The 25,055-nt window shown below is 45.1% G+C and overlaps 1 protein-coding gene across 2 annotated transcripts in view; it reads right to left on the reverse strand.

The window, feature by feature from the left end:
• Positions 1–25,055, reverse strand: part of LOC135550475 (roundabout homolog 1-like) — a 226,874-nt gene that overhangs the window by 147,155 nt on the left and 54,664 nt on the right. The window contains exon 1 of one of the 2 annotated variants that reach the window (XM_064981320.1): positions 16,830–17,451. The exons of the other annotated variant lie outside the window; for it this stretch is intronic. Within the exon in view, the coding sequence (XP_064837392.1) occupies positions 16,830–16,890 (61 nt within the window). The 5' untranslated portion in view covers positions 16,891–17,451. Of the gene's footprint in view, positions 1–16,829; positions 17,452–25,055 lie in introns of those variants that run through there. 2 annotated transcript variants of the gene reach the window in all.

Here is a 25,055-nt window from a genome sequence, read left to right on the forward strand (position 1 = left end):
GTCACTAGGAGTGCCGCTTCTGGATGAGCATTTTCTTAATAAAAAATGGCCTTATAGAGTTAGTTGAGTGCTGTCTTAGTGCCAGCATTGGTCTGTGGTGGTAAATAGACAGCTGTGAATAATATAAAAGAGAAGTATCTTGGTAGATAGTGGGGTCTACAGCTTATCATAAGGTACTCTACCTCAGGTGAGCAATACCTCGAAGACTTCTTTAACATTAGACATCTTGCACCAGCTGTTATTGAAAAATAGACACACACCCCCACCCCTCGTCTTAGTAGACATAGCTTCTCTGTTCTGCCAGTGCATTGAAAAACCTGCAAGCTCTAGATTATTTGTGTCGTCGTTCAGCCACGACTCGGTTAAACATAAGAAATTACAGTTTTTAATGTCCCGTTGATAGGATAGTCTTAATCGTAGGTCATACATTTTTTTTCCAATGATTGCACGTTAGCCAATAAAAACAGATGGCAATTCGCTCGCCTATGAATTCTCAGAAGGCAGCCCAACCTCCGCCCCCTTTTTCTCCGTCCTTTTTCACGCAAATGACGGGGATTTGGGCCTGTTCCAAGAAAAGCAGTATATCCTTCTCTTCGATCTCGTTAAAAGAAAAAGCTTCTTCCAGTTTGAGGTGAGTAATCACTGTTCCAGAAGTTATTTTCAGTCATAAGAGATTGTAGTAGCAACATTACATACAAAACAAGTAAAAATCTAACAACACAAAATAACCACACAAAAAAACTAACAAAATAGCACAGTTGGTTAGGAGCATGTATAATGTCAGCCATCCTCTTCGGGGCCATCTTAACAGTCTTACTGCACGATTGCAGCTGATTTACTAACGCGTTAGTTCTATTAGCTATGTTGATTATGACAATACTTTAGCTAATATAGGGACAACGATGTAGGCTGTGTGTAGCAGTTATGATATGGTTTGGCTTTGAAACGTCACATACAGCAGTCCACAAGCGACAAAGGGAACGCGAGAAGAAATACAATGTGGCTGCTATAAAAGTGAACTGTGATCAGGGGTGTATTCATTCTGCCGATTCTGTTGAAAAACGTTTCCTAGACGGAATCAAGCGAAACGGGGATAAACGTACCTGAATTTGTCTGAATTTGGACTAATGATTACACCCTATGATCAGCTAGATGCAGACAAGAATGTGCAAGAAGGTATTGAATGTGTCACTGTCTCCCACCGCAAACTCTTCTCTCAACCTATGTGCACCTACAAATATTAATAGGCTAGGTTGTAGCAAACTCATGATGGGTATAGGGAAAATTAGAGTATCATGTAAACTTATTGCTGTTACATTGAGTTGGGTGAATGGAATATGAATGACAGTCATCCAATATGGTGTAATAGAAATAAGGCCAGGCTTATGAAAAATAATATCCTCCTCCCTCATCTGAAACGGCACCGACCGCCACTGGTGTGTGTGTCAGCATGAACAGCATGTATTTTAGATCTTAATGACGCCCTTGGCAGCGGCAGCCAGATGTCAACTCTCTGTCACACTGTGAGGAGACAGCCTGAGCAGCACTGTGCACCAAGTCATTTACACAGCAGCATAGAACCATAACCCACTCAGGATGGCATATCCCCACTTCTATAATCCCCATCACAAACACACACAACCACACAAACACCCTTTTACAACTTGAAACAACTCTCTCACTTTGGCCGGTCTACGGAAGCTATTTCCAAGGTCCTGTGGAACAGCAGAATGAATGGTCGGAGCCCTTGATGTTATTGGCCTGAATGGGAATTAAATGGCATCATAAATCCAAGGCAGGATTGAGATTCCGAGAAGGCTGCTGTTTCCAGAGGAGGCTGATCTCAGACGAGGGGCACAGAGGGAGGGAGGGAGGGAGGGAGGGAGGGAGGGAGGGAGGGAGGGAGGGAGGGAGGGAGGGAGGGAGGGAGGGAGGGAGGGAGGGAGGGAGGGGGAGGGAGGGAGGGAGGGAGGGAGGGAGGGAGGGGGAGGGGGGAAAACAATCCCGGGAGCAGCCTGGCGGAATGAAGGGATCTTTGGGAAAATGGCATTGGGATTTAACGCGTGCTTAACAAGGCAACATAAATATTAGGATGGGAAATTAATGAGGGGCAAATTCAGCTGGAGGAGACATTTTCTATCAATACAGCCACAGTAAAGCGCATGGCTGGGACATCGTTAAAAAGACATTCACTTCTGTTGGAGGCGGGGGGCTAGGGGACAGATAAGTGTTCCCCTAGCCTGGCCAAGGCCACAGTTAGTCATTAGATGGACTGGAAACTGGGAGATCCACACTGGGACTGGGAGCTGAGACAAATCTACCCTGGGGGCTAAGGTTGTGAGCTTATGAACCACACATTATAACTCCCATCTCCCTCCCAGGACCCACACCAGTCTTTATGAGTGATTAAGGCTGGAAACAACTGAGCCTTCATCCCCACTCTGACCCAGTCCACATTAGAGAGACCCTCATCCCTCTTATCCAGTCTTCTCCTACTGTGGTATATGCTATGGAACCATCCCTCAAACACAACACATCTGCAAAACAATTTGACCTTTGAGACTGTCAATAAAAAAGAATTACAGAGGGAAGAGTGGCAATAAAACACACAGTCCAGCAATGCAGTGCCCTGCCATAGAGAAGTCAGTTCATTATGGTGAAGAATAGCCCTTCCTAGAGCTCTATAATTACCCAACCTGAATCCACAGGAATTCTGCTAATGTCAATCACCCCCCCAGGACATCTCTTCCCCCTCGACGAGATGACATTTCCTATTGTATCGCATCTCCCTTTCTCTCTCCCCTCGCACACTGCATGCTGGTATTAAGGGATTCCTATAGGCACTTTGCGTGATGTATGTGTGAGTGTAGAGAGACAGAGAAACTGAGAGACAGCAATCTATGCTCTAACAGCAGTGGGTGGGTTCAGTGAAAGATGAGGCTGTGTGGATGGAGTGGACTCCATGTGGCTAGAGGGGGTAGGATTAAGGGCTTATGACATTTGCACTGCAGGACACTCATTATACAGCAGCCACGCAACCCTGCATAACCTCCCATCAAATCGACTATTATGTCGAGGCCTTGAATCAAAAAATATCAACCATGCGTTATTATCAATCGTACAAGACATCATGTTGTCAGAAGCAGCGGTACACTATTGTGCGTGTGTGTGTCAGAGACACTGCGGGTTTGAACGTTTCGAGGTGAAACCAAGGTGTGTTGCTGCTGAGCTGAGCCTGGTGCGGAGGGGTGTTCTATGGGAGCAAATGTCAGTGAGATTAATGACTATCTGAAGTTCCCTTTTATCAAGGAGCTCATCCACACAGCCACTGATCCTCGGCCTGGATCTCTCATGAGTTCATTATTTCCACACACAACCACTAGAGACCACGAATGTCAGAGACAGCACCACTCAACAGCTCTGATCCCCACCCCCTTCACCCCAGTCACTCCCTCCACCTCCCAATCCCACCACCCCCATCACCCTGGAGCAATTTCTTCCGATGAGGTAAGGTTTCAATTTCAGATAGTCACAAAGGCATCAAATTTAGCTTGAAGTAGCAGTTTGAGCGCCTCTGCAATGGAGGGGCTGGCGGATCGCCACACACTGTGGTCGTTACTCAACTCTGGACTTTTATATTCGGGGAGAGAGACGAGAAGGGCTCTGGATGTACTGTAACCCAGCCTGAGAGAGACGGACTGAGTGCACTGCTACTTCTACTGCAGAGGAGGAGCAATAGCCATCATCATCAGCTTACTGCAGTCCACACAGGAACAGGAGGGTATTGTTATGATCACTCAGCGATGAAGTATTTGTGATGTGTGCATTAGACTGAATAGATGAGAGACACGTATTCATGTCTTTTGTATCTGCTGCATTCAAGTGTGTATGGCTGAACAAGCCAAACAGACAAGCCTGTTCCTGGCCCCTATCTCGGGCTCCACCTGAAATGCTGCGCACACCCACGCTTTACAACACACGCGAAAAACCCATATGGACACACACACACACTATAACAAACACTGTACACAGAAACCGTATAGGCCCACAAACGCCCACACACACACACACACAGTACACATACAAACTCTATACACAAACACACATACTGACTCAATCACTCCCACGTCGTACAGCAACTATCTCCCTCACTCACTAATGAAATCCCCCTTCATTCCAGCTCTTAATTAGAAGCCTCCAGACACGGTGTCCGTCCGTCCGTCCGTACTGAGTGCTGCTCTGCTAGGAGAGGAGACTGGCTCCAGATAGGTCAGGCAGGCTGAGGCTCCATTACAAGGTCAACCTCTGGTTAATTAAGCTGAAGATAGGCATGTCCACTCTGTGTGATAACAAGGTTAGCCCTCAGGGCACAATACTATACTGCTGCTGCTGATGAGGCACTCTCACTCACTCCCTCTAAGACTGTAACTCAAATCAGCCATGTTAGGTGACGAGTGGCTGGAGGACAGGAGCTGGTAGGATGGGACTTGATTTGATGGAGAGAGGCTGTGGTAGAGCATACCGACCACACCATGCTGGGCCCAGGCCAGACCAGACCAGACCAGGAATGATGCCAGCCTCTCGGGACTGGAGCTATGATCGGGATGGTTTATCCATCCATCTGGTTGAACCACCGCCACAATGGAGGAGGCAAGAGCTCCAAACACAATAGAAGAATGTTCACAATTACAGTATACCAAGCTATTTTCTCCATAGTCTATTAAATTAATTTATTCCATGGGACATTATGACAGAGACTGACTCCTTTTTATTTTATTTTTACCTTTATTTAACTAGGCAAGTCAGTTAAGAACAAATTCTTATTTTCAATGACGGCCTAGGGTTAACTGCCTGTTCAGGGGCAGAACGATAGATTTGTACCTTGTCAGCTCGGGGGTTTGAACTTGCAACCTTCCGTTTACTAGTCCAACGTTCTAACCACTAGGCCACCGTGACGCCTCAGAGTTCTGACTCCTTAAAATGTTAATGCCTGGGTTTTAAAAGTGGAAAATCAACACGTATCCAGCAGAATTCTGTCGAAATCTAATAGAAAGTGTCCCTGATGCACATCGACAGGCTGATCTCAGCTTATCGTAACACCACCGCATTGACTCCCAGTCCGGACCCCCCTCGCTTTCTCTTCCTCATTCAGATGAGAGGGGCATGATCACAAAGCTGCTGGGGTTTAGGGTAAGAATAGTGGGGTGGGATGAGGGGAGGTATAATGCAGCAGGGGTGTATCACAAATAATTATGGGAACTATTGGAGCCTTCAGCTTGACTCATTACACATGCTTATCAATGGATCCCAGGCCCCAGCATTACAGCTACTGGCTCATCATAGATCTGCAAACTAAGTGTGTTTTGGTCTCTTTAATAAAAGAGAATGGCACAGATGGGAAAGCTATTCATTAGGATTCAGTCTTCCCTTGAAAGCTTTGAACTGTGTATCTGGTGTGTCACCAATGACTGGCTAAGCGAGGGGGAGAGTGCAGGAGGATTGAGTGTGTGGTACAGGGATAATGTGCATTCCTCGCCTATCATCCCTAACGAGACTGAGCTGTTTCACACATCCTGATTAGCTCTAATCCTGGGTTTAATTAGTCAAAGAGCCAAGCTAATCACTAATGTGTGTGTGCGTGTGTGTGTGTGTGTGTGTGTGTGTGTGTGTGTGTGTGTGTGTGTGTGTGTGTGTGTGTGTGTGTGTGTGTGTGTGTGTGTGTGTGTGTGTGTGTGTGTGTGTGTGTGTGTGTGTGTGTGTGTGTGTGTGAGAAGATTACTGATCTCATATTTAGTCCATTAATCGATAGGCACCTTTATAGAACTGAAAGAGTTGACATAGAGCCAAATTAATATCAGCAACTGCTATTGACCTGCTATCACCATGGCATTTTACAGCTGACATTAGAAAACATCATTCCTCCCATACACACCTCCCACACAAACGTAATCCTCCATTAACCATAGACTATCTAATACAGCTAATTTCCCATTGAAATCCAATTGGGGCAGGTGGGTGGTTTGTTATATGTTGGGGGGAACTCTTAATGATGAGGTTAGCCCTAGAACAGTGGGTGCTAATTGAACCTAGAGAGGAGGGCATGTTGTCTGAGTTCTGTCACTGTACTGTCAGGAAGGGTATGGGAGGAGGTGGAGAGGGAGGACAAGAAGAGGGTCAAGTATGAAGCTAGTTATGAGTCAATCAGTCAAGGTGGGTTCTGTCTGGGTTAAATAAACAATCTTGTATGATGAGATGAGGGGTACTTGTCTCTAGGTGCCCCGAGTGTGTGGGTTGCAACCCTATCGCATTATATTAGATGTCTTCTGTAAACATACAAGGTTATGTGTAAACCCTCCCATCCAGGGTGTGAAGCTGCCTAATAGTTGTGTTTTAGTAAACGTTCAGCTGATGTCAAGAACACTATAACGAATTCCGGGGGAGTTAAGAGAATGTAGATGTGTCGGGAAGTCCTGAGGGTTTCGACTCCCACATGTAAAAGGCGAGGGGGACAAGACGGGGGGAGGTGGGGATGGGAGAGTGGTTAGTCAGACCCTCTCCCTCTGACCACAGGAGGCTCCCTGTAGGAAACCGGCTAGGGGCAATGGGTGAGGGGAACAGCCTTTTATTTGATGAAACATTTCCACCTGGGTCGGCACTGCTCAATGGGTTCCACTCTGTATTCAGACACAGTTTATTTAGGGGAAAAGCTGATATTGACGCTCCAAAAACAAACACAGCATAACGTAGGTCACTATTAGGTCCTTGTTTATAGCTTAGAACCTCACTGGGGTATTGGCAACCCATGAGGCCTTGTCATAACAGCATAATATCCACTCCAAATGTGTTTTTCACAAAGACTCTTTTGAAAGCCATCTGAGAGTGAAACCAGCTGGCTGACCCTCTCCACACACACACACACACACACACACACACACTCCCTGTCTCCATATAGCTTTACTGCGGGAGGAGGAGGAGGACACTGGCTGGAAAGCCAGAGTAAACAGACCCTCCAGAGCCGGACGCGTGGGATCCCTCCTGATCTCAACCAACCACAGACAACCTTATGGGCTGGAGAGAAAACTAAGCAGCGTTTATTTACAGAACAAATTATCCAAAACTGCCCTCGCTCACCCTGAGCACTGAGCACACAGCAGATGCCGGACACTTTAGAAGGACAGGAAGCTTTGGTAGAGATAGACCAAATAGCATACAGTAAACCACAATACTCTTTGCATTCTTTAGCTTGGGGACCCATGGTCTATCCAGGTCAACAGACCAACATGGACCAGGTTGGTTGGTATGCAGAGGGACGATTGCAGGTTTGGTTTGGGGTCAGTTGACAGGGTTGTCTAGGGGGGGTCCTTTCAGGTTCACCTCAGGTCCAGGATGCAACAGTCTGAAGGCAGAGATGGGGAGCTCCATGCCTCAGGCCAGGAACAATCATTCAGAGATGGGGAGCTCCATGCCCCAGGCCAGGAACAATCATTCAGAGATGGGGAGCTCCATGCCCCAGGCCAGGAACAATCATTCAGAGATGGGAGCTCCATGCCTCAGGCCAGGAACAATCATTCAGAGATGGGAGCTCCATGCCCCAGGCCAGGAACAATCATTCAGAGAGTACCATGGGCATGAGGCCAGGAACAATCATTCAGGATGGGGAGCTCCATGCCCCAGGCCAGGGCTCCATGCCCCAGGCCAGGAACAATCATTCAGAGATGGGGAGCTCCATGGGCCAGGAACAATCATTTAGAGATGGGGAGCTCCATGCCTCAGGCCAGGAACAATCATTCTGCCCCAGGCCAGGAACAATCATTCAGAGATGGGGAGCTCCATGCCCCAGGCCAGGGAGATGGGGAGCTCAGAGATGGGGAGCAATCTCATCATTCAGAGATGGGGAGCTCCAGGCCAGGAACAATCATTCAGAGGCTCCATGCCAGGCCACAATCATTCAGAGATGGGGAGCTCCATGCCCCAGGCCAGGAACAAATTCATTCCAGGCCAGATCAGGAACAATCATTCAGAGGGGAGCTCCATGCCCCAGGCCAGGAACAATCATTCAGAGATGGGGAGCTCCATGCCCCAGGCCAGGAACAATCATTCAGAGATGGGGAGCTCCATGCCCCAGGCCAGGAACAATCATTCAGAGATGGGGAGCTCCATGCCTCAGGCCAGGAACAATCATTCAGAGATGGGGAGCTCCATGCCCCAGGCCAGGAACAAACAATCATTCAGAGATGGGGAGCTCCATGCCCCAGGCCAGGAACAATCATTCAGAGATGGGGAGCTCCATGCCTCAGGCCAGGAACAATCATTCAGAGATGGGGAGGCTCCATGCTCCCCAGGCCAGGAACAATCATTCAGAGATGGGGAGCTCCATGCCTCAGGCCAGGAACAATCATTCAGAGATGGGGAGCTCCATGCCCCAGGCCAGGAACAATCATTCAGAGATGGGGAGCTCCATGCCCCAGGCCAGGAACAATCATTCAGAGATGGGGAGCTCCATGCCTCAGGCCAGGAACAATCATTCAGAGATGGGGAGCTCCATGCCTCAGGCCAGGAACAATCATTCAGAGATGGGGAGCTCCATGCCTCAGGCCAGGAACAATCATTCAGAGATGGGGAGCTCCATGCCCCAGGCCAGGAACAATCATTCAGAGATGGGGAGCTCCATGCCCCAGGCCAGGAACAATCATTCAGAGATGGGGAGCTCCATGCCTCAGGCCAGGAACAATCATTCAGAGATGGGGAGCTCCATGCCCCAGGCCAGGAACAATCATTCAGAGATGGGGAGCTCCATGCCCCAGGCCAGGAACAATCATTCAGAGATGGGGAGCTCCATGCCCCAGGCCAGGAACAATCATTCAGAGATGGGGAGCTCCATGCCCCAGGCCAGGAACAATCATTCAGAGATGGGGAGCTCCATGCCCCAGGCCAGGAACAATCAAGCTCCATGCCCCAGGCCATTCAGGCCAGGAGATGCTCCATGCCCCAGGCCAGGAACAATCATTCAGAAACACATTCCAGGCTCTCTTCAGGGGTGTGTGTGTGTGTGTGTGTGTGTGTGTGTGTGTGTGTGTGTGTGTGTGTGTGTGTGTGTGTGTGTGTGTGTGTGTGTGTGTGTGTGTGTGTGTATGCATGCGTGTGTGTGTGTGTGTGTGGATGTGTGATGACCTCTGACCTGTAGCCCCACAGACACTTGTTAAAGCCCTCCATGTCTTCCTCAGCTCACTGAGCACCCCAGGAAACCAGCACGTAAACAAGGAAAGCAATCAGGAAACACTGCTTTCAGCGCAGCTCTTACAACACACAAACACACACACACACACACACACAAATACCATTACGCACACACACACCTATGTCCCAACACACAAAGGATCTTTCAAACAACTTGTCGATAAAGGAAAGATGATCCATTTGTTAGTTCGGGAAATAAAAACAAGATATACCAATGCAAAATTCACTCTAAATGCACTTTATATAACTGCACTGTGCTTTGTTGAGCTGCAAACCAATACAGCATGACCAAGACTGACAAAGCAGTGGAAACAAATGGATGGTTACAGCTGCATAGCGGTGTGGTTTTATTGTGGTTTATTGCAGGTCTTAGTTTTACTCTGGTAGAGTGATAAAATCCCTTTGTCAGGTATTCAAGTGTTCCTAGTGAGCAGTATTCTCGTTGTGTCAGTGTAGTGCTCTTCTTTCTAGTGGCTTGGCAACACACCTGGCTTACAGGGTCCATTTGTCACAGCTTTGTTTCCATAATGGTTAACTGTAGATCACTGGGTTGTGTGTGGGAGTGTGTGTGTGTGTGTTAGGACAAGGGAACACGACGTAAGAAAAAAGGTAACAACGTAATCTTGCCAGACTGTCACCTCCAGCTCAACTCTCAACAAAAACACTGCCAACTCAATTCAATGATAAATCACAAACCAGGTTTAAAATATCCACCCCAAAACGACAAAGAAACAAATTGCTTTAAAAACCATTATGATGTGGTTAAGAACGTAAGCCGTGCCAAGATTGCTGCCGGCAGGAGAGAGAGAAAGAAAACATAGGAATGACTGAATGCCACGTTTAGCTTGAGCTGTGAGTGTGTGTTTCCTTTTAAACAAACACAACCATTTGAGCAGACTTCAGCCAGCTAGAATGAACCAGCTCCGGCCCTGATGTGAGGATACGAATGCTCCTTAAACATACTGTAAGGGGAGATAACGCACACGGTTCACTTCTCCACCCCCCCTCTCTCCCTTCCTCCCTTATTCCCTCTTCCTGACTCAGTCATTCACATCTTATGGTGGACATGCTGGGAGACACATTCCGTTCAAACGGTGCTGCTTCTCCCTCATTAGTTCATTATTCCAAAGGAAGAACAAGAGGAAACTGACAAGTCCGTCAAGAACAGGGACATGAAAGGGAGACTCTTTAGAGCACAAGGCGGCCCAGCCATCAGCTTCATCATGCGTAGCAGAGGAGTCTCATTAGTGAAGGAACACAGTGAATCACAGTCAGGATCAAATAGACTGGAGGGAGACTCATTAGCATACGGGATGACGTAGCAGGTCAGCCTCCTCATCAAGCTGCATTAGTTCATAATACTCCATGCTGTGTTATTACTGACGGTGTCACAACACAAGACTGTGGGCTGTCCCTCTGTCAGGAGCATGGGTGCTCACTGTGTCACTGTCAACAAGCCAGTGTGTCCAGGTACATGTGAACTCTGACCTGTGCTCAGCTATCAAGGCAGTGGCAGGCCAGGTGTCTCCAAGTTCAAAGTGGAAACGCAAATGACAGAGCATATTCTGACCCATTTCGGTTCTGTTCCCTCCTCCTCTCACACTCCTTCCTGACCTCCTTCAGAATGAGATATCTGGCCCAGCCATGGCTGAGAGAGTCTCAAGGCCAAACAAGGTTTGGACAGGAAGGAGGCTATTATCTCAGGCCAATGTTCGTCATTCACAAGCCCCTTATACGAGCAGTGTTGGAAACAACAGTCCAGGAAAACACAATTCAAAAGAGAAAAAACATAGATGTGTTTCTCTTGGGAGAGATTCCCGTTTGAGGCTGAGAGTTTACAGAGCATTCATTAAGGAGAACGTTGGCTGTTAAAAACATGGAGGCGAGGGGAGGGGGGAGCGGTGGGACCGATGGGTAGGGCTGCTTAGCATCATGTCGCCACTCCAGGGATGCATCATTCGGATTTGCAGGGGGAACAAATGATTTCCGATTGCTTTTAATGGGCATCATTTAAAGTGTACGGATTGTTCAATTACAATGCCAAATGTAGCATTGAGAAGAGGAATGAGTGTCATAGCAGGGATGTTCTAGGCGAGGCAGCTACACAAAGCTGCACTAGTCTGTCTGAGAAGCACCCTGAGCACAACACCTGTACAGGTCTAGAATGGTCTTATACTTAATGATCCTCTGTTCTCTCATCTGTTGTTGTGCCGTGGAGACGGAGAGACAAGATAAGGTGGCATACTTAAAATACTCGTCCAAGTAGGGTGGGCAAAGCTAAGCTATGGAGCGAAGCACCTGAGAACAATCTGTTTAGTAAACAGGGGCCACTTTGAACGGATGGTATGCAGCACAGCAGGCCACTGGGCTATCATGGACCTGCTACCTCTACTGTCCCTTTACTCTGGGGTAAGAAGGAGGCCTGCACACACACACACACACGCGCACGCGCACACACACACACACACGCACACGCACACACACACACACACACACACACACACACACACACACACACACACACGCACACGCACACGCACACGCACACACGCACACACGCACACGCACACACACACAAGCCCGGCTTGAAAAAGGGCAATAAAGACATGCTCCGGAACTCTGGCGACTACTAAGTACTTTTTAAACCTTCTGCTTTGGGCTGGACGTGTCAATGTGTAGTTCATACATGCATAATCTATGAGTAGAATTCCTGTTTTACCTCAATTAGCCACGAAAACCCTAGTTTGAAAGCGACTGTTTTTCTGGACGCTGTGCTGCACCATAACATTAGCACTTCCTCAACACATTACTGCTATGACACATTAAGCCGGTAATGGGGCCGCAATCTAACTTACTCATAACAGTGTTTCCCAAACACCATATGTCTTCATAACTCCATGATATATTCAGTTGAAGCCGGAAGTTTACATACACCTTGGCTAAATACATTTAAACTCAGTTTTTCACAATTCCTGACATTTAATCCTAGTAAAAATTCCCTGTCTTAGGTCAGTTAGGATCACCACTTTATTTTAAGAATGTGAAATGTCAGAATAATTGTAGAGAGAATGATTTATTTCAGCTTTTATTTCTTTCATCACATTCCCAGTGGGTCAGAAGTTTCCATACACTCAATTAGTGTTTGGTAGCATTGCCTTTAAATTGTTTAACTTGGGTCAAATGTTTCAGGCAGCCTTCCACAAGCTTTCCACAATAAGTTGGGTGAATTTTGGTCCATTCTTCCTGACAGAGCTGGTGTAGCTGAATCAGGTTTGTAGACCTTCTTCCTCGCACACGCTTTTTCAGTTCTGCCCACAAATTTTCTATTGGATTGAGGTCAGGGCTTTGTGATGGCCACTCCAATACCTTGACTTTTTTGTCCTTAAGCCATTTTGCCACTTTGGAAGCATGCTTGGGGTCATTGTCCATTTGGAAGACCCATTTGCGACCAAGATTTAACTTCCTGACTGATGTCTTGAGATGTTTCTTCAATATGCCATCCATTTTTTGAAATGCACCAGACCAAATTTCTCCAAAATGTACGATCTTTGTCCCCATTTGCAGTTGCATACCATAGTCTGGCTTTTTTATGGTGGTTTTGGAGCAGTGACTTCTTCCTTGCTGAGCGGCCTTTCAGGTTATGTCAGTATAGGTCTCGTTTTACTGTGGATATAGATACTTTTGTACCTGTTTCCTCCAGCATCTTCACAAGGTCCTTTGCTGTTGTTCTGGGATTGATTTGCACTCTTTCCCATAATGTCAAGCAACGAGGCACTGAGCTTTAAGGTAGGCCTTCAATTGACTCAAATTATGTCAATTAGCCTATCAGAAGCTTCTGAAGCCATGACATCATTTTCTGGAATTTTCCAAGCTGTTTAAAGGCACAATCAACAGTGTACATATGCTTCTGACCTCCTGGAATTGTGATACAGTAAATTATAAGTGAGGTAAGGTGGGAAAACTCAGAAGTGAAATGACAACATTGAATAGTGAACAATAATATTTGTGTATACTGAACAGAAATAGAAATGCAACATGTAAAGTGCTGGTCCAATGTTTCATGAGCTGAAATAAAACATTCCATACATTTTCCAAACACACAAAAAGCTTATTTTCTCTCAAATGTTGAGCACACATTTCCTTACATCCCTGTTAGTTAGCATTTCTCCTTTGCCAAGATAATCCATCCACCTGACAGGTGTGGCATATCAAGAAGCTGATTAAACCGCATGATCAATACACAGCTGCACCTTGTGCTGGGGATAATAAAAGGCCACTCTAAAATGTGCACAACACAATGCCACAGATGTCTCAAGTTGAGGGAGCTTGCAATTGGCATCCTGACTACAAGACTGTCCACCAGAGTTGTTGCCAGAGAATTTAATATTAATTTCTCTACCATAAGCCGCCTCCAACATCGTTTTAGAGAATTTGGCAGTACGTCCAACCGGCCTCACAACCGCAGACCACATGTGATCACGCCAGCCCAGGATCTCCACGCCAGCCCAGGATCTGGCTTCTTCACCTGTGGGATCATCTGAGACCAGCCACCCGGACAGCTGATGAAACTGAGGAGTATTTTTGTCTGTAATAAAGCCCCTTTGTGGGGAAAAAGTTCTTCTGATTGGCTGGGCCAGGCTCCCCAGTGGGTGGGTCTGGCTCCCAAGTGGCCTATGACCTCTCAGGCCCACCCATGGCTGTGCCCCTGCCTAGTCATGTGAAATCCATAGATTAGGGTCTAATTAATTTCACTTGGCTGATTTCCTCATATGAACTGTAACTGAGTAACATCATTGAAAGTATTGCATGTTGCGTTTATATTTTTGTTGTTAATATACAATTTTGAAAGAAGGATTGCTGTTATGAATTTGGTCAAGTCGTGAGAGAGGTGGAAAAACGATTGTTATCCATCAATAATGATAAGCCACCAGGCATTGACAACCATGATGGGATACTATTGAGAATGGTGGCAGACTGTATTGCCACCCCTATTTGCTAGCTCTTTAACCAAAGCCTAAAGGAGTGTGTGTCCACAGGCATGGAGGGAAGCTAAAGTAATTCCACTGCCTAAAAATAGGAAAGCACCCTTTCTTTCTCTCTGTTTTATTATATATATATATATATTTTATTTGCCACTGGTCTCACACAAAGCTAGAATGGCTATTTATGCAGATGATTCCACACTACATGTCAGCACCCAAAGCCAGTGAGTTCACTGAAACTATAAATAAGGAGTTACAGTCAGTATCCGAACTGTTGATTGATAATAAACTGGTCTTAAATACAGCTACAACTAAAAGCATTGTATTTGGTTTAAAACTTTCTCTAAGACCTAAACCTCAACTGGAGTTGTGTGTGAAAGGTGTGACCACTGAGCTGAGGAAGCTAAACTCCTGTTTTTTTAACGTTGGATGGTCAATTATCATGGTCACGTCATATTGACAAAGTTGTTGTGAAGATGGGAGGGGTATGTTTGTTATAAAAATATGTTCTGCGTTTTTGACACACAAATCAACTGTGCTAGGTGTTCAGGCTCTGGTCTTGTCCCATCCTGATTGCTGTCCGGTAATATTGTTTTCCACCACAATTTGCAAATAAATAAATTAAAAATCCTACAATGTGATTTTCTGGATTTCTTTTTCTCATTTTTTCTCTCATAGTTGAAGTGTACCTATGATGAAAATATACAGGCCTCTCATCTTTTTAAGTGGGAGAACTTGCACAATTGGTGGCTGACTAAATACTTTTTTGCCCCACTGTATATTACTGTGTTGAAATGTCCAAATTGTCTGTATATTCAACTTCACACAGCTTTGACAGACATACTTACCCCACCAGACATGCCACTAGGGGTCTCTTCACATTCCCCAAATCCAGAATGAATTCAAGGCAACGCACAGTATTGAATAGAGCCATGATCACATGGAACTCCCTTCCATCTCAAATTACTCAAGCAAACAGAAAAAGGTGCTTTAAATAAACTAATAAAACAACACTTCACAACACAATGCCTCTCTCCAATCTGACTTAGTTGTAATGTCTATGTTAATGTTTTTGTAAATTGTTAAGTATTTTTGTCTGTAATATATTTTCGTTATCAGTCGGACAACAGGAAGATAAGCTATCGCCATTGGCATCAGCTAACGGGGATCACAATTAAATGTCATATACAATGAAATGCCTTGTTCATATAGCTAAGTGCAGTTTGCTCATCCACAATCAAACAGAAAAGGCCATTGGTTTTGTTTAAAGAGTATATTATAAATCTCTATATCACTGTTAGTCCTATCGATACGGGCCAGTCCCACCAGTATGTACACAAGCCCGTTCAGACTAGTGGTGTTGTTAATAGGACTTCATTAGGCCTCTCTCCACTGACCTGGGCCTCTTTCTACTGTTAGTCGTTAATAACCTGCACCACTGCTGATCTCAGTGACCAGAAAGTGTGTGTTGACCGGTTGTTACATGTTCACAAACCCTTCATCTGTTCTTGCTTATTTACTCCTGAAGAATGACTATTTCAAGTCACTCTTGCTCTTTCTCTCACACACAACACACTCTTTCTCTCTCTCTCTCTCGCTCACACGCAACACAGTCTTTCTCTCTCTCTCTCTCTCTCTCTCTCTCTCTCTCTCTCTCTCTCACAACACAGCTCTCTCTCTCTCTCTCTCACACACACACACACACACACACACACACACACACACACACACACACACACACACACACACACACACACACACACACACACACAACACACTCTTTCTCGCTTTGACTCTAAGTGTAACACCGATAGCGGCAAAGCTGGCACCCTGACAGGTGATTACCCAGGAGAAGGCACAGTCAGGACACTAAAACAATATAAGGAGGACATGGTCTCACTCTTTATCTCAGGATCTCTGCTGATGTGATTGCCAGTGATTCATAATAGCCACAAGGGGCAACAGTGAGTGAGTGCTGTTACTTTAGACACGAGACGGTGTAGACAGGGATGCCGGGTATACAGTAAGCATCTGCCTCTGGTTATAAACGTTGCATGTTCAAATCCAGCTATAGAAAGTAGATGTTTATATTGTTGTTTTAAACCTAACCTTTACCATTCGGAGTTAATGTCTAACCTCAAGAATTCTGCGTTAATGTCTACACTTCACCCGGGAACATACAGAGATGTAACCAAATACTTCAAAATGTGATGTTCGGAACAACTTCGAAATTAGATTTTTGATAAACATCGATGAACTTCTCATTCTGACGTGAGACTATGAGAGCTTTTTATTTTACACAACTAAGGCAATAAGAGCACATCCTGGCTGCCAACAGTCAGACCATAATTCAGACAAAGACCAATTCATGCCACACCGCTGGGCTTAGCACACAACGTCAAAGGATGAAACAGATAGTAAAGTTGTGTGTAGCCTAAGTCAGTAGATACTTATCAACTCACCCCACCCATGCCATGCCATCTTTAATTGTCGCACACAAGCACACGCTCATAAACGCTCACACATGAGCATAGACTATTACAGGAATATTACTTTTCAAATTCAAAGTCAAAACCCAAGTCAGATAAGGTGAAATAGTGCAGTCTTTACCTGAACAAATGTGAATAAATCCGAGTAGAAAGTAAATTCCGACTGAACGCGCAGGCATCATTCCAAAGCAGCAGAGGACTGAAGCTAATTTGTATTATCCACAAATGTTTGATACGGCCTATTCGATCTAAATAATAATATTTATTTTTAAAAAATGTTCTGCTTCCTTCTTAAAAGTAAAATAGCCCACCACGCCGTCTCCAACTCTCTTTTCTGTGGCTGTGCGCTGCGCTTGTGTAGCCTATGCTGAGAGCAAGTCTCCGAATAACTCAGTGCGGGACGATTGGTATTTCTGTACACTGTTACAAATATAATACTTTACTGATAGCTCACACAAAACCTCCCGGTCACATTATTAAGGTTGCCCACGAGATCGTCCACATAACTGGGATCTTCTTCTCGAATCCGAGTGAGTTTCGTAAATCCAAGACTAAACTCTGAGGTTTTAGCGGAATTCATCTGTGATCAAATATTATTTCCACTTTTTCCATAGTTTTCTTTCGCATGAGTGATATGGCAGAGTCCAAAATCCAAACGTCCAACTTCAGTTCAGTCACTTTCCTGATTTGATTTGCCTGTTTCTCAAACCCGCCGGCGCTCACCCGACTTCGTGCACTTAGGGCTGAAGGGACGTTTGAAAAGGGCAGCGCTTAGTGAGTGCTGCATAGTGTGCGCCAATCATCCCAGTCCGAAATGGGGGTTTTCATAGAGGCTATTTTAACACGGGAAACCTTGATTGAATGTATTTACCTATTACGTTAGAGTGTGCAAATGTTAGTCTAAATCTAAAACCAATATTATTTTACTTAATATGATTGTGGCCAGCCAGAGCTACTTCGCGTCTTGCTTATTTAATGAATTCCATTTAAATTAAAAGTGTATTTTGAATTCATTTGAACTAATGTGTCTTACCAAATTGATTACAATTATACTAAATTATATGAGCAGTCGAATTCGTCTACTTGCAGAACAAAAAGTGATGGGGACATTTTTGATTTCTCCTGCAATGTTTCTCTACTCAAACAACAGCAGAATAAATGTTAATTAAACAACAGCCAATGGTGTCGCCTGTGTGAGGTTTATAACGTGAAAGGGATTGTTTGACAGACAGGGTGCTCCCTTTACATCCTATTCAATGAAAAGTCAAAGGGACGGCACGACGTCGTTCACCCGCTGGGAGACATAACTGTGTTTAAAACGACCCGTGTGAACCAAGGTCTCACACCATATGTGTTTATATGTGACCTTTCAATCCCGCAAATGGCTCACTTGGGCACAAGATATTATCTTAATAAACCAATTAAAATTCACTTTGGCAGAGATTAGCCAGGAGCAGTGTTGCACTTCTCTTAATCATGAATTAAGATCAACCCCAGGGACCGCTCAGTCTCAGCATTCCAATGGCAACATCAGACAGAATGACCATTTCATTTTCAAGTCCAGTGCATGAATTTGAATGCACTTCATTTATTTTGTATATATTTCTTAATATAAGAATACACAAACATCTGATTTTGTATGAATAAAAGCGTATAAATTTCATATGAAAAAAATGTAGCATAGTGAGAACTTATTTTAAATACAACCAAATAAAAACATTTTACCATTGAATAAGTATCAGCAAAGATACATAACTCTCCCGAGGGCTCAATTGGTTTATTGTAGGAATGTAGTGGAATCTGCCTAACCCTGCTCTCTGGCTTGCTTCATGACCAGAGAGCAAGCACACCCTCTGCTGGCTGACTTGCATCATGTTAGAGATTATTCACAAGAGGGTATTCTTCTCTTTCATGCTCTTTCTACAAAACAATTGTACAGCATTGACCTGCTTTGATGCTCTATCCATCTTCCAACATGGTAACTCATATCACATGTTTTCGTGGCTGAGGGAAATTCCAGACTATTTTCATTTCCAGCCTACAATAGCTGAAAACTATAAAAGCTGTTTTGGTTTTGTACTAAGCGATTGACTAAGGGGAAATGGATGTTGATGACCGACTGTTTGCATGTCCTGCATCATGTGAGACATTCCTTATTATTAAAATCTGCACCATGTTACACATTACCCTAACACATGAACCCAGAGCTGCAGTGTCAATTTCTCTGACTCTTTCGCTGTCCCTATTCTCACCACCACCTCTCTCTCTCTCTCTCTCTCTCTCTCCCTCTCTCTCTCTCTCTCTCTCTCTCTCTCTCTCAATCTCTCTCTCTCAATCTCTCTCCCTCTCTCTCTCTCTCTCTCTGTCTCTCTGTCAAAAAAGCATCTCTTTACACCCATGTGTCCACATAGAGAAACCTCAGCATTGCTCCTACGGTGGTAGAAAGCCTTCCTTCCCTGCCTCAAATCTCTTTATTGCTCTGAGTGTGCCCCTGCCGGCCCAGCTGTATGCTTGCAGATGAAACGAGAGCAGTTCTGGAACCAGTACAGCACACAGCAGCATAGCAGCCCAGCCCAGCGCCACTGGTAAACAAGCAGTAAAATATGGGTACTTACAGGCTAACCATCAGCACATTGAGTTTTTCCACCCTTTCACACACATTAACACATGCACACTTTTTTTTGAGCAGGCAAGTCAGTTAAGAACAAATTCTTATTTACAATGACGGCCTACGGGGGAACAGTGGGGTAACTGCCTTGTTCTGGGGCAGAACGACAGATTTTTACCTTGTCAGCTCGGGGATTCAATCCAGCAACCTTTTGGTTCCTGGTCAAACACTCTAACCACTAGGCTACATTATGCAGACTCCTTCCCTATTGTCTGTCCTATAACCTCACCGTGACAACTGCTTGGTCCTGTAGAAGATGAATGACAAAACAAGAACATGTGATCTACTTTCTCGGTCTTCCATCCTTCCACTTTCACTATCCCACCCTCTACCTACCCCATTCCCCCCATCCCCTATCACTCCGGATACCCCTTCATCTCTCTCTGGGGTAAAGGAAGGATGAGGTCATTATTTAAAGGGGGTAAGGTAGTGTAGATCAGTTTTAGACGGGTGGGAATCAATCAAAACTCCAGGGTCAAAGGCTGAGGAAGTCCAAGAAGACAAACAACCACTTAATCCTGGACACATACTTCCCATTGAATTATCCCTTTGGAGCCAGTCACCTCCTGAGACAAATAGTGCTGAAAACTGTTCAGGATCAATGTCAATACATCCAATGACATTCTGTGAGTTTGCCATCAAATCCCCATCCAGAGCAGAGGATCAAATGTGCTAACGAACCTCAGAGGATGTGGTGTCGAGAAGAGGAGAAGAGGCCTCCCTCCAACCACATCACAGTGTAGAAGAGTCAGAAGGTTGCCTACACAAACACCCAGATTCTCCCAGGGAGAGCAGAGACTATAGTGCCAGGCCAGCTGCCTAAACAAAAGCTGCAGATGGTGGCTAATGTGATAAATATGAAGTAGAAGTTGACTAGGACAGCTGACCGCTCATGCGTGTGGCCAACATAACAGCAGGTGCAGCACACATTGCAGAGTGCAGTGTTTATGATTTCTACGGTACATTTCACAGGTCCGCAATGCCTCTCCAAGACTAATGTAACCACAGCAACAAATAGTACAAGTGGACACAAAGAGAAACACAAATAGTATATTGGTTGTCATAGAGAAAGGAGAAATAAGCCAGAGGGATCAGACAATGGCAAATATTGAAACTGATTGTTTTTGCTACTCAAAGCTCCGGCTTTAAATTGGTTCCGAGCCAGACCAAAGAAGACTGAACCAAAACACTAACTAAAACTGTCACTGATATTCATGAAGGAATAAATCATATTAAGTGCTATCTCCATAGATACGAACAGCAACAAACACTGCATAATTAGTGCTTTGAGGTTAGTGTATAATTGCATAATGGCATAGTTAGTTCTGTATAATTAATTAGTCATAAGTGATTGATGTTTTGTTTCTCTTTCATATGAAAATGTCTGTGGGGTCACCTTTGTCGTGAAGAGTAGCTTCTACAGAACTGATTTCTTTGTGTTTTCACACAGAAGAACCATGCCTCTGTCCATCCCACTCCATCTTTCCAACAGCTTGTTCTTTGTGTAGCTACCAGTATAACATACAGTACACCTGCAGGTGCTACTAAACATATGCCTGACTAGCTATGTGTTCCTGACAAGGACATCTGGAATCCCCCCTATACAAGGTATGTATTGCTGTCAGGCAGCTTTCAGTAAATAAGAAGCACAACAACAAAAAATCCAGTTGTCTTTCCCTATAAAAGCTCATCTGTATCACAAGAACTCCATAGAAATGAGCTCCTCAATCACTGAGGACATTAAGGGCATTTGGGAGTCAATTAAGCTTATGTCGTTATTATGTGTGTTTCATGGGGTTGATGGATGGTATTGTGTACATTACAACAATATTTTAGTATTACACAGTACAATTTTACATTTGGTATTCCTCATAGAGTGCATAATCACTGATGGCTGTTATAAGTGGTCTTTGTTAACGTTGGTGGTGTTAACCAGTCAATTTAGATTCCAGTTTGTCTAAACTCCATTCCTGGTCGTCTGGCACTAACAATATCTTCCCTTTCTCTCTGTTTCATATTTCTCATCTTCAAATATTTTCCATTTCACCTCCCCCTCTTCCCGCGTCTTCCCTTTCTCCCCATTATCTGTAACAACCTGTAACAACCAACTCTCCCATATTCCACCACTCTCTGCCTCTCTCCCTCTCCATTCGTCAGCCCCACTCAGTGCAGAGCGCAGCACTCTAGACACTCAGGGTCATTCACACAATGCGAATGTGAAGTATGACAGAGGGCCTTCATATTCTCTATCTTACAGTACGTCTGGAACTGCTGACGCACCAACCATGCTGCTCTTCTCTTTCTTCCCTCTCTCTGGCTTTCTCTTCTCTGCAAATTGACAAACTGAATGCCACTGTGATGTTCCTCTCAATCGTGATGGTGCCTGTTGGCTTAACACATGGATCCCATGTGATAGATGTGTTTGATACTATTCCACTCATTCCGCTCCAGCCATTACCACGAGCATTAAGGTCTGTCTGGAATGGCTGCGTGCTATAACAAGCTGCTTCCACGGCACCTACTCAGCTGTAGAGTTACAACACATCATGCGCATCAACAGTCTCTGGTACCTCAAAGGCACTACGTCAAGGTCTTTACAGTTTATCAGTGGAATGAGGGGTTTGTGATCCTTCTGCAGTGTGAATATGCAACAGGCCATTCAGATATCTGGTAAACTTGTCCCATGTTCAGACTTTCTCAGCATCTGTGAAAGTCCTGGAGCACTAAGCTACTGGCTTTAACTGTTCATCATGTTTCTGTAGTAGGACCCCGCCAAACCCAGAACTACTGGCGTCTGCACGGACTATGGTAGGCTTTGTCATATCATAGCATGCCCGTGCAGGTGACTCTGTGACAATTTTCGTTACGTTCCTAAAGTTCTCCTCCTGCACTGCAGGTCGTTGATTGGTTTGGTGACATCAGCTAGACCCAGTAGGTACCTGCCTAGGTAGTGACCCAGTACTCTTCAGATCAGTCACATTGCTTGGCAGTTCCAGCTGGATCTTTAAAAAAAAATAAAAAAAAAAATAATAATAATATATATATTATTTTGTGGTATCCAATTGGTACTGAATGCCACTGTGATGTCCTCTCAATTGTGTACTATTCCAATCATTCAGCGACGAGTCTTGTCTCATCGTTGCAACTCCCGTACGGACTCGGGAGAGGCGAAGGTCGAGCGCCATGCGTCCTCCGAAACATAACCCAACCGCACTACTTCTTGACACAATGCACATCCAACCCGGAAGCCAGCTACACCAATGTGTCAGATGAAACGCCATACACCTGGTCAGTGTGCACTGCGCCCGGCACAGGAGTCGCTAGAGCACGATGAGACAAGGATATTCCTGCCAGGCAAACCCTCCCTAACCCGGACGACGCTGGGCCAATTGTGCACCACCCCATGGGCCTCCTGGTCACAGCCGTCTGTGACAGAGCCTGGGTTCGGACCCATAATCTCTGGTGGCACAGCGAGCACTGCGATGCAGTGCCTTAGACCACTGAGTCTCTGGTGGCACAGCGAGCACTGCGATGCAGTGCCTTAGACCACTGCGCCACCCGGGAGGCTCTGATGGCCTGGATCTTGGCAAGCTTCCTACAGTTGCAACATTTTGCATTCCTAGCAGCAAATTATTCCTCTTTAGCATGTGCCTTACCACATCTGAAGCATTGGTCGTTCAAATTGCATGTAATTTTGCTTTGGCCCGTTTGCTTTGTACATGCAAGTTTTTGTGCCTCTGTTTGTTATTGTGCGATGTGTGTTTGTATGCTACTTCACTGAGCTGTGCACCGTTAGCATTAGTCCCTTGTTCGCTAATATGCTCTTTTACTTCCTCTAACTGCCTCACAAGTTCTACTGGTTTGTCTATTGTCAACTCAGGCAATAACTGAAGCTTCTATGGCAACTAATTATCCAATATACCTATGACCAACCTGCCCCGGATATTTTAGTTCTTGGCAGCATCGAAAGAGCATGCATCAGCTAGGTTTCCGCAAGCTTTTTGGCTCGCTAATGAAAGCGGGAACTTTCATGAGTAATGTTCGCTTTGGGCACAAACTTATTGTCCAGATTACCCATAACGGTCTAATAATCATTCTGATTCTCCTCCACGGAAAACATGAATCAATCAATCAATCAAATCATTTTATAAAGCCCTTTTTGCATCAGCCGATGTCACAAAGTGCTATACAGAAACCCAACCTAAAACCCCAAACAGCAAGCAATGCAGATGTAGAAGCACAGTGGCTAGGAATAACTCCCTAGAAAGGAAAGAACCTAGGAAGAAAACTTGAGAGGAACCAGGCTCTGAGGGTTGGCCAGTCCTCTTCTGGCTCTGCCGGGTGGAGATTATAACTGAACATGGCCAAGATGTTCAAACGTTCATAGATAGTAATAATTACAGTGGTTGTAGAGGGTGCAACAGGTCAGCACCTCAGGTGTAAATGTCAGTTAGCTTTTCATAGCCGATCATTCAGTTAGAGACAGCAGGTGCGGTAGAGAGAGAGAGTCGAAAACAGGCGTCATCAGGCCAGTTAGTCCTGAGGCATGGTCCAAGGGCTCAGGTCCTCCGAGAGAAAAGAGAGAGAGAGAGAGAGAGAGAGAGAGAGAGAGAGAGGGAGAAAAGTTCTTCCTTCCCCAGCTAATAGAGCAGAGCAAACTTGTACCTCTCCATCCTCTTTGTTTTGTTGATATCCTGTCATAATTCAATTATTGGCTCCATTCTGGGCAGTGTTCTGGGTGACTGAAGTCAAAGTTTTCTGGAGGTGGAAACCTAGCCATCGCTGCTGATCTTCTGATACCATATACTGTTATGCTTATATGAAGAATCCAGGAGGTGAATATAACCTTGGTTGACTTGAATGAAACAGGCAGCATAGCTAGGTAGCTACCGGCATAACACTGGGGACTGTTTTCACTGGACTTGTTACTTGACGGGTGCACAAGGACCAAACTCGTCCAATCACCTTTTATAGCGTCATGAGTAGACTTGCGCCCCACACTATAATAAAATAGTTCCAATACAACACTGTCGACATGGTAGGCAAGGAGGCACAAATGTATAGAGTGTTGTTGGGTTCATCTTTCTTCCACGATCCTCCATGTAACAGCTACCAGCCCTGAAAGAGGGGTGCCATATTTTGACATTTTGTTTGTTCAATGTAGCCCATCGAATATGTATAATATAGTCAATAACAGATTTGAATGATGTGTTTTCAGATAATACTGTGTTGTCAAGATAGCTTCCTGGCTGTGCATGATCACATCTGAATTCCATTCACTGGATAGTTGTGTTAAAATGGTGAACAAGGGAGTAAAATATGGTCATGACCCTTACATTCAAGCTGTGATCTTTAGCAAATTCCAATCTGTTCTGTGCAGCCTGTAAGTGCAGTTTGTCACTCTCCTAGGCCACGGGAGAGAAGGCTCTGGGAATGGAATGGAGAGAAACTCAATCAATTTGCTTATTTGCTCTATGACGGTACCTCCCTTGACAGTGAACCTTTACAATAATATACCAAGGGAAATGGAGAAGAGATTGAATTATGTTGCCTTTGGAAGGAACACTCGAGGTCCCGTGGCCGCTGCTGAACTGGCATCCAGTGAATTTATAGTCCCGACCAGCTGAAGGGAACACAATCTGCTGCTTGGGACTGTTTGGTCCCAGTCATGACGCTGAA

Source organism: Oncorhynchus masou, chromosome 12 (assembly GCF_036934945.1).
Source record: "Oncorhynchus masou masou isolate Uvic2021 chromosome 12, UVic_Omas_1.1, whole genome shotgun sequence".
NCBI lineage: Eukaryota > Metazoa > Chordata > Actinopteri > Salmoniformes > Salmonidae > Oncorhynchus > Oncorhynchus masou.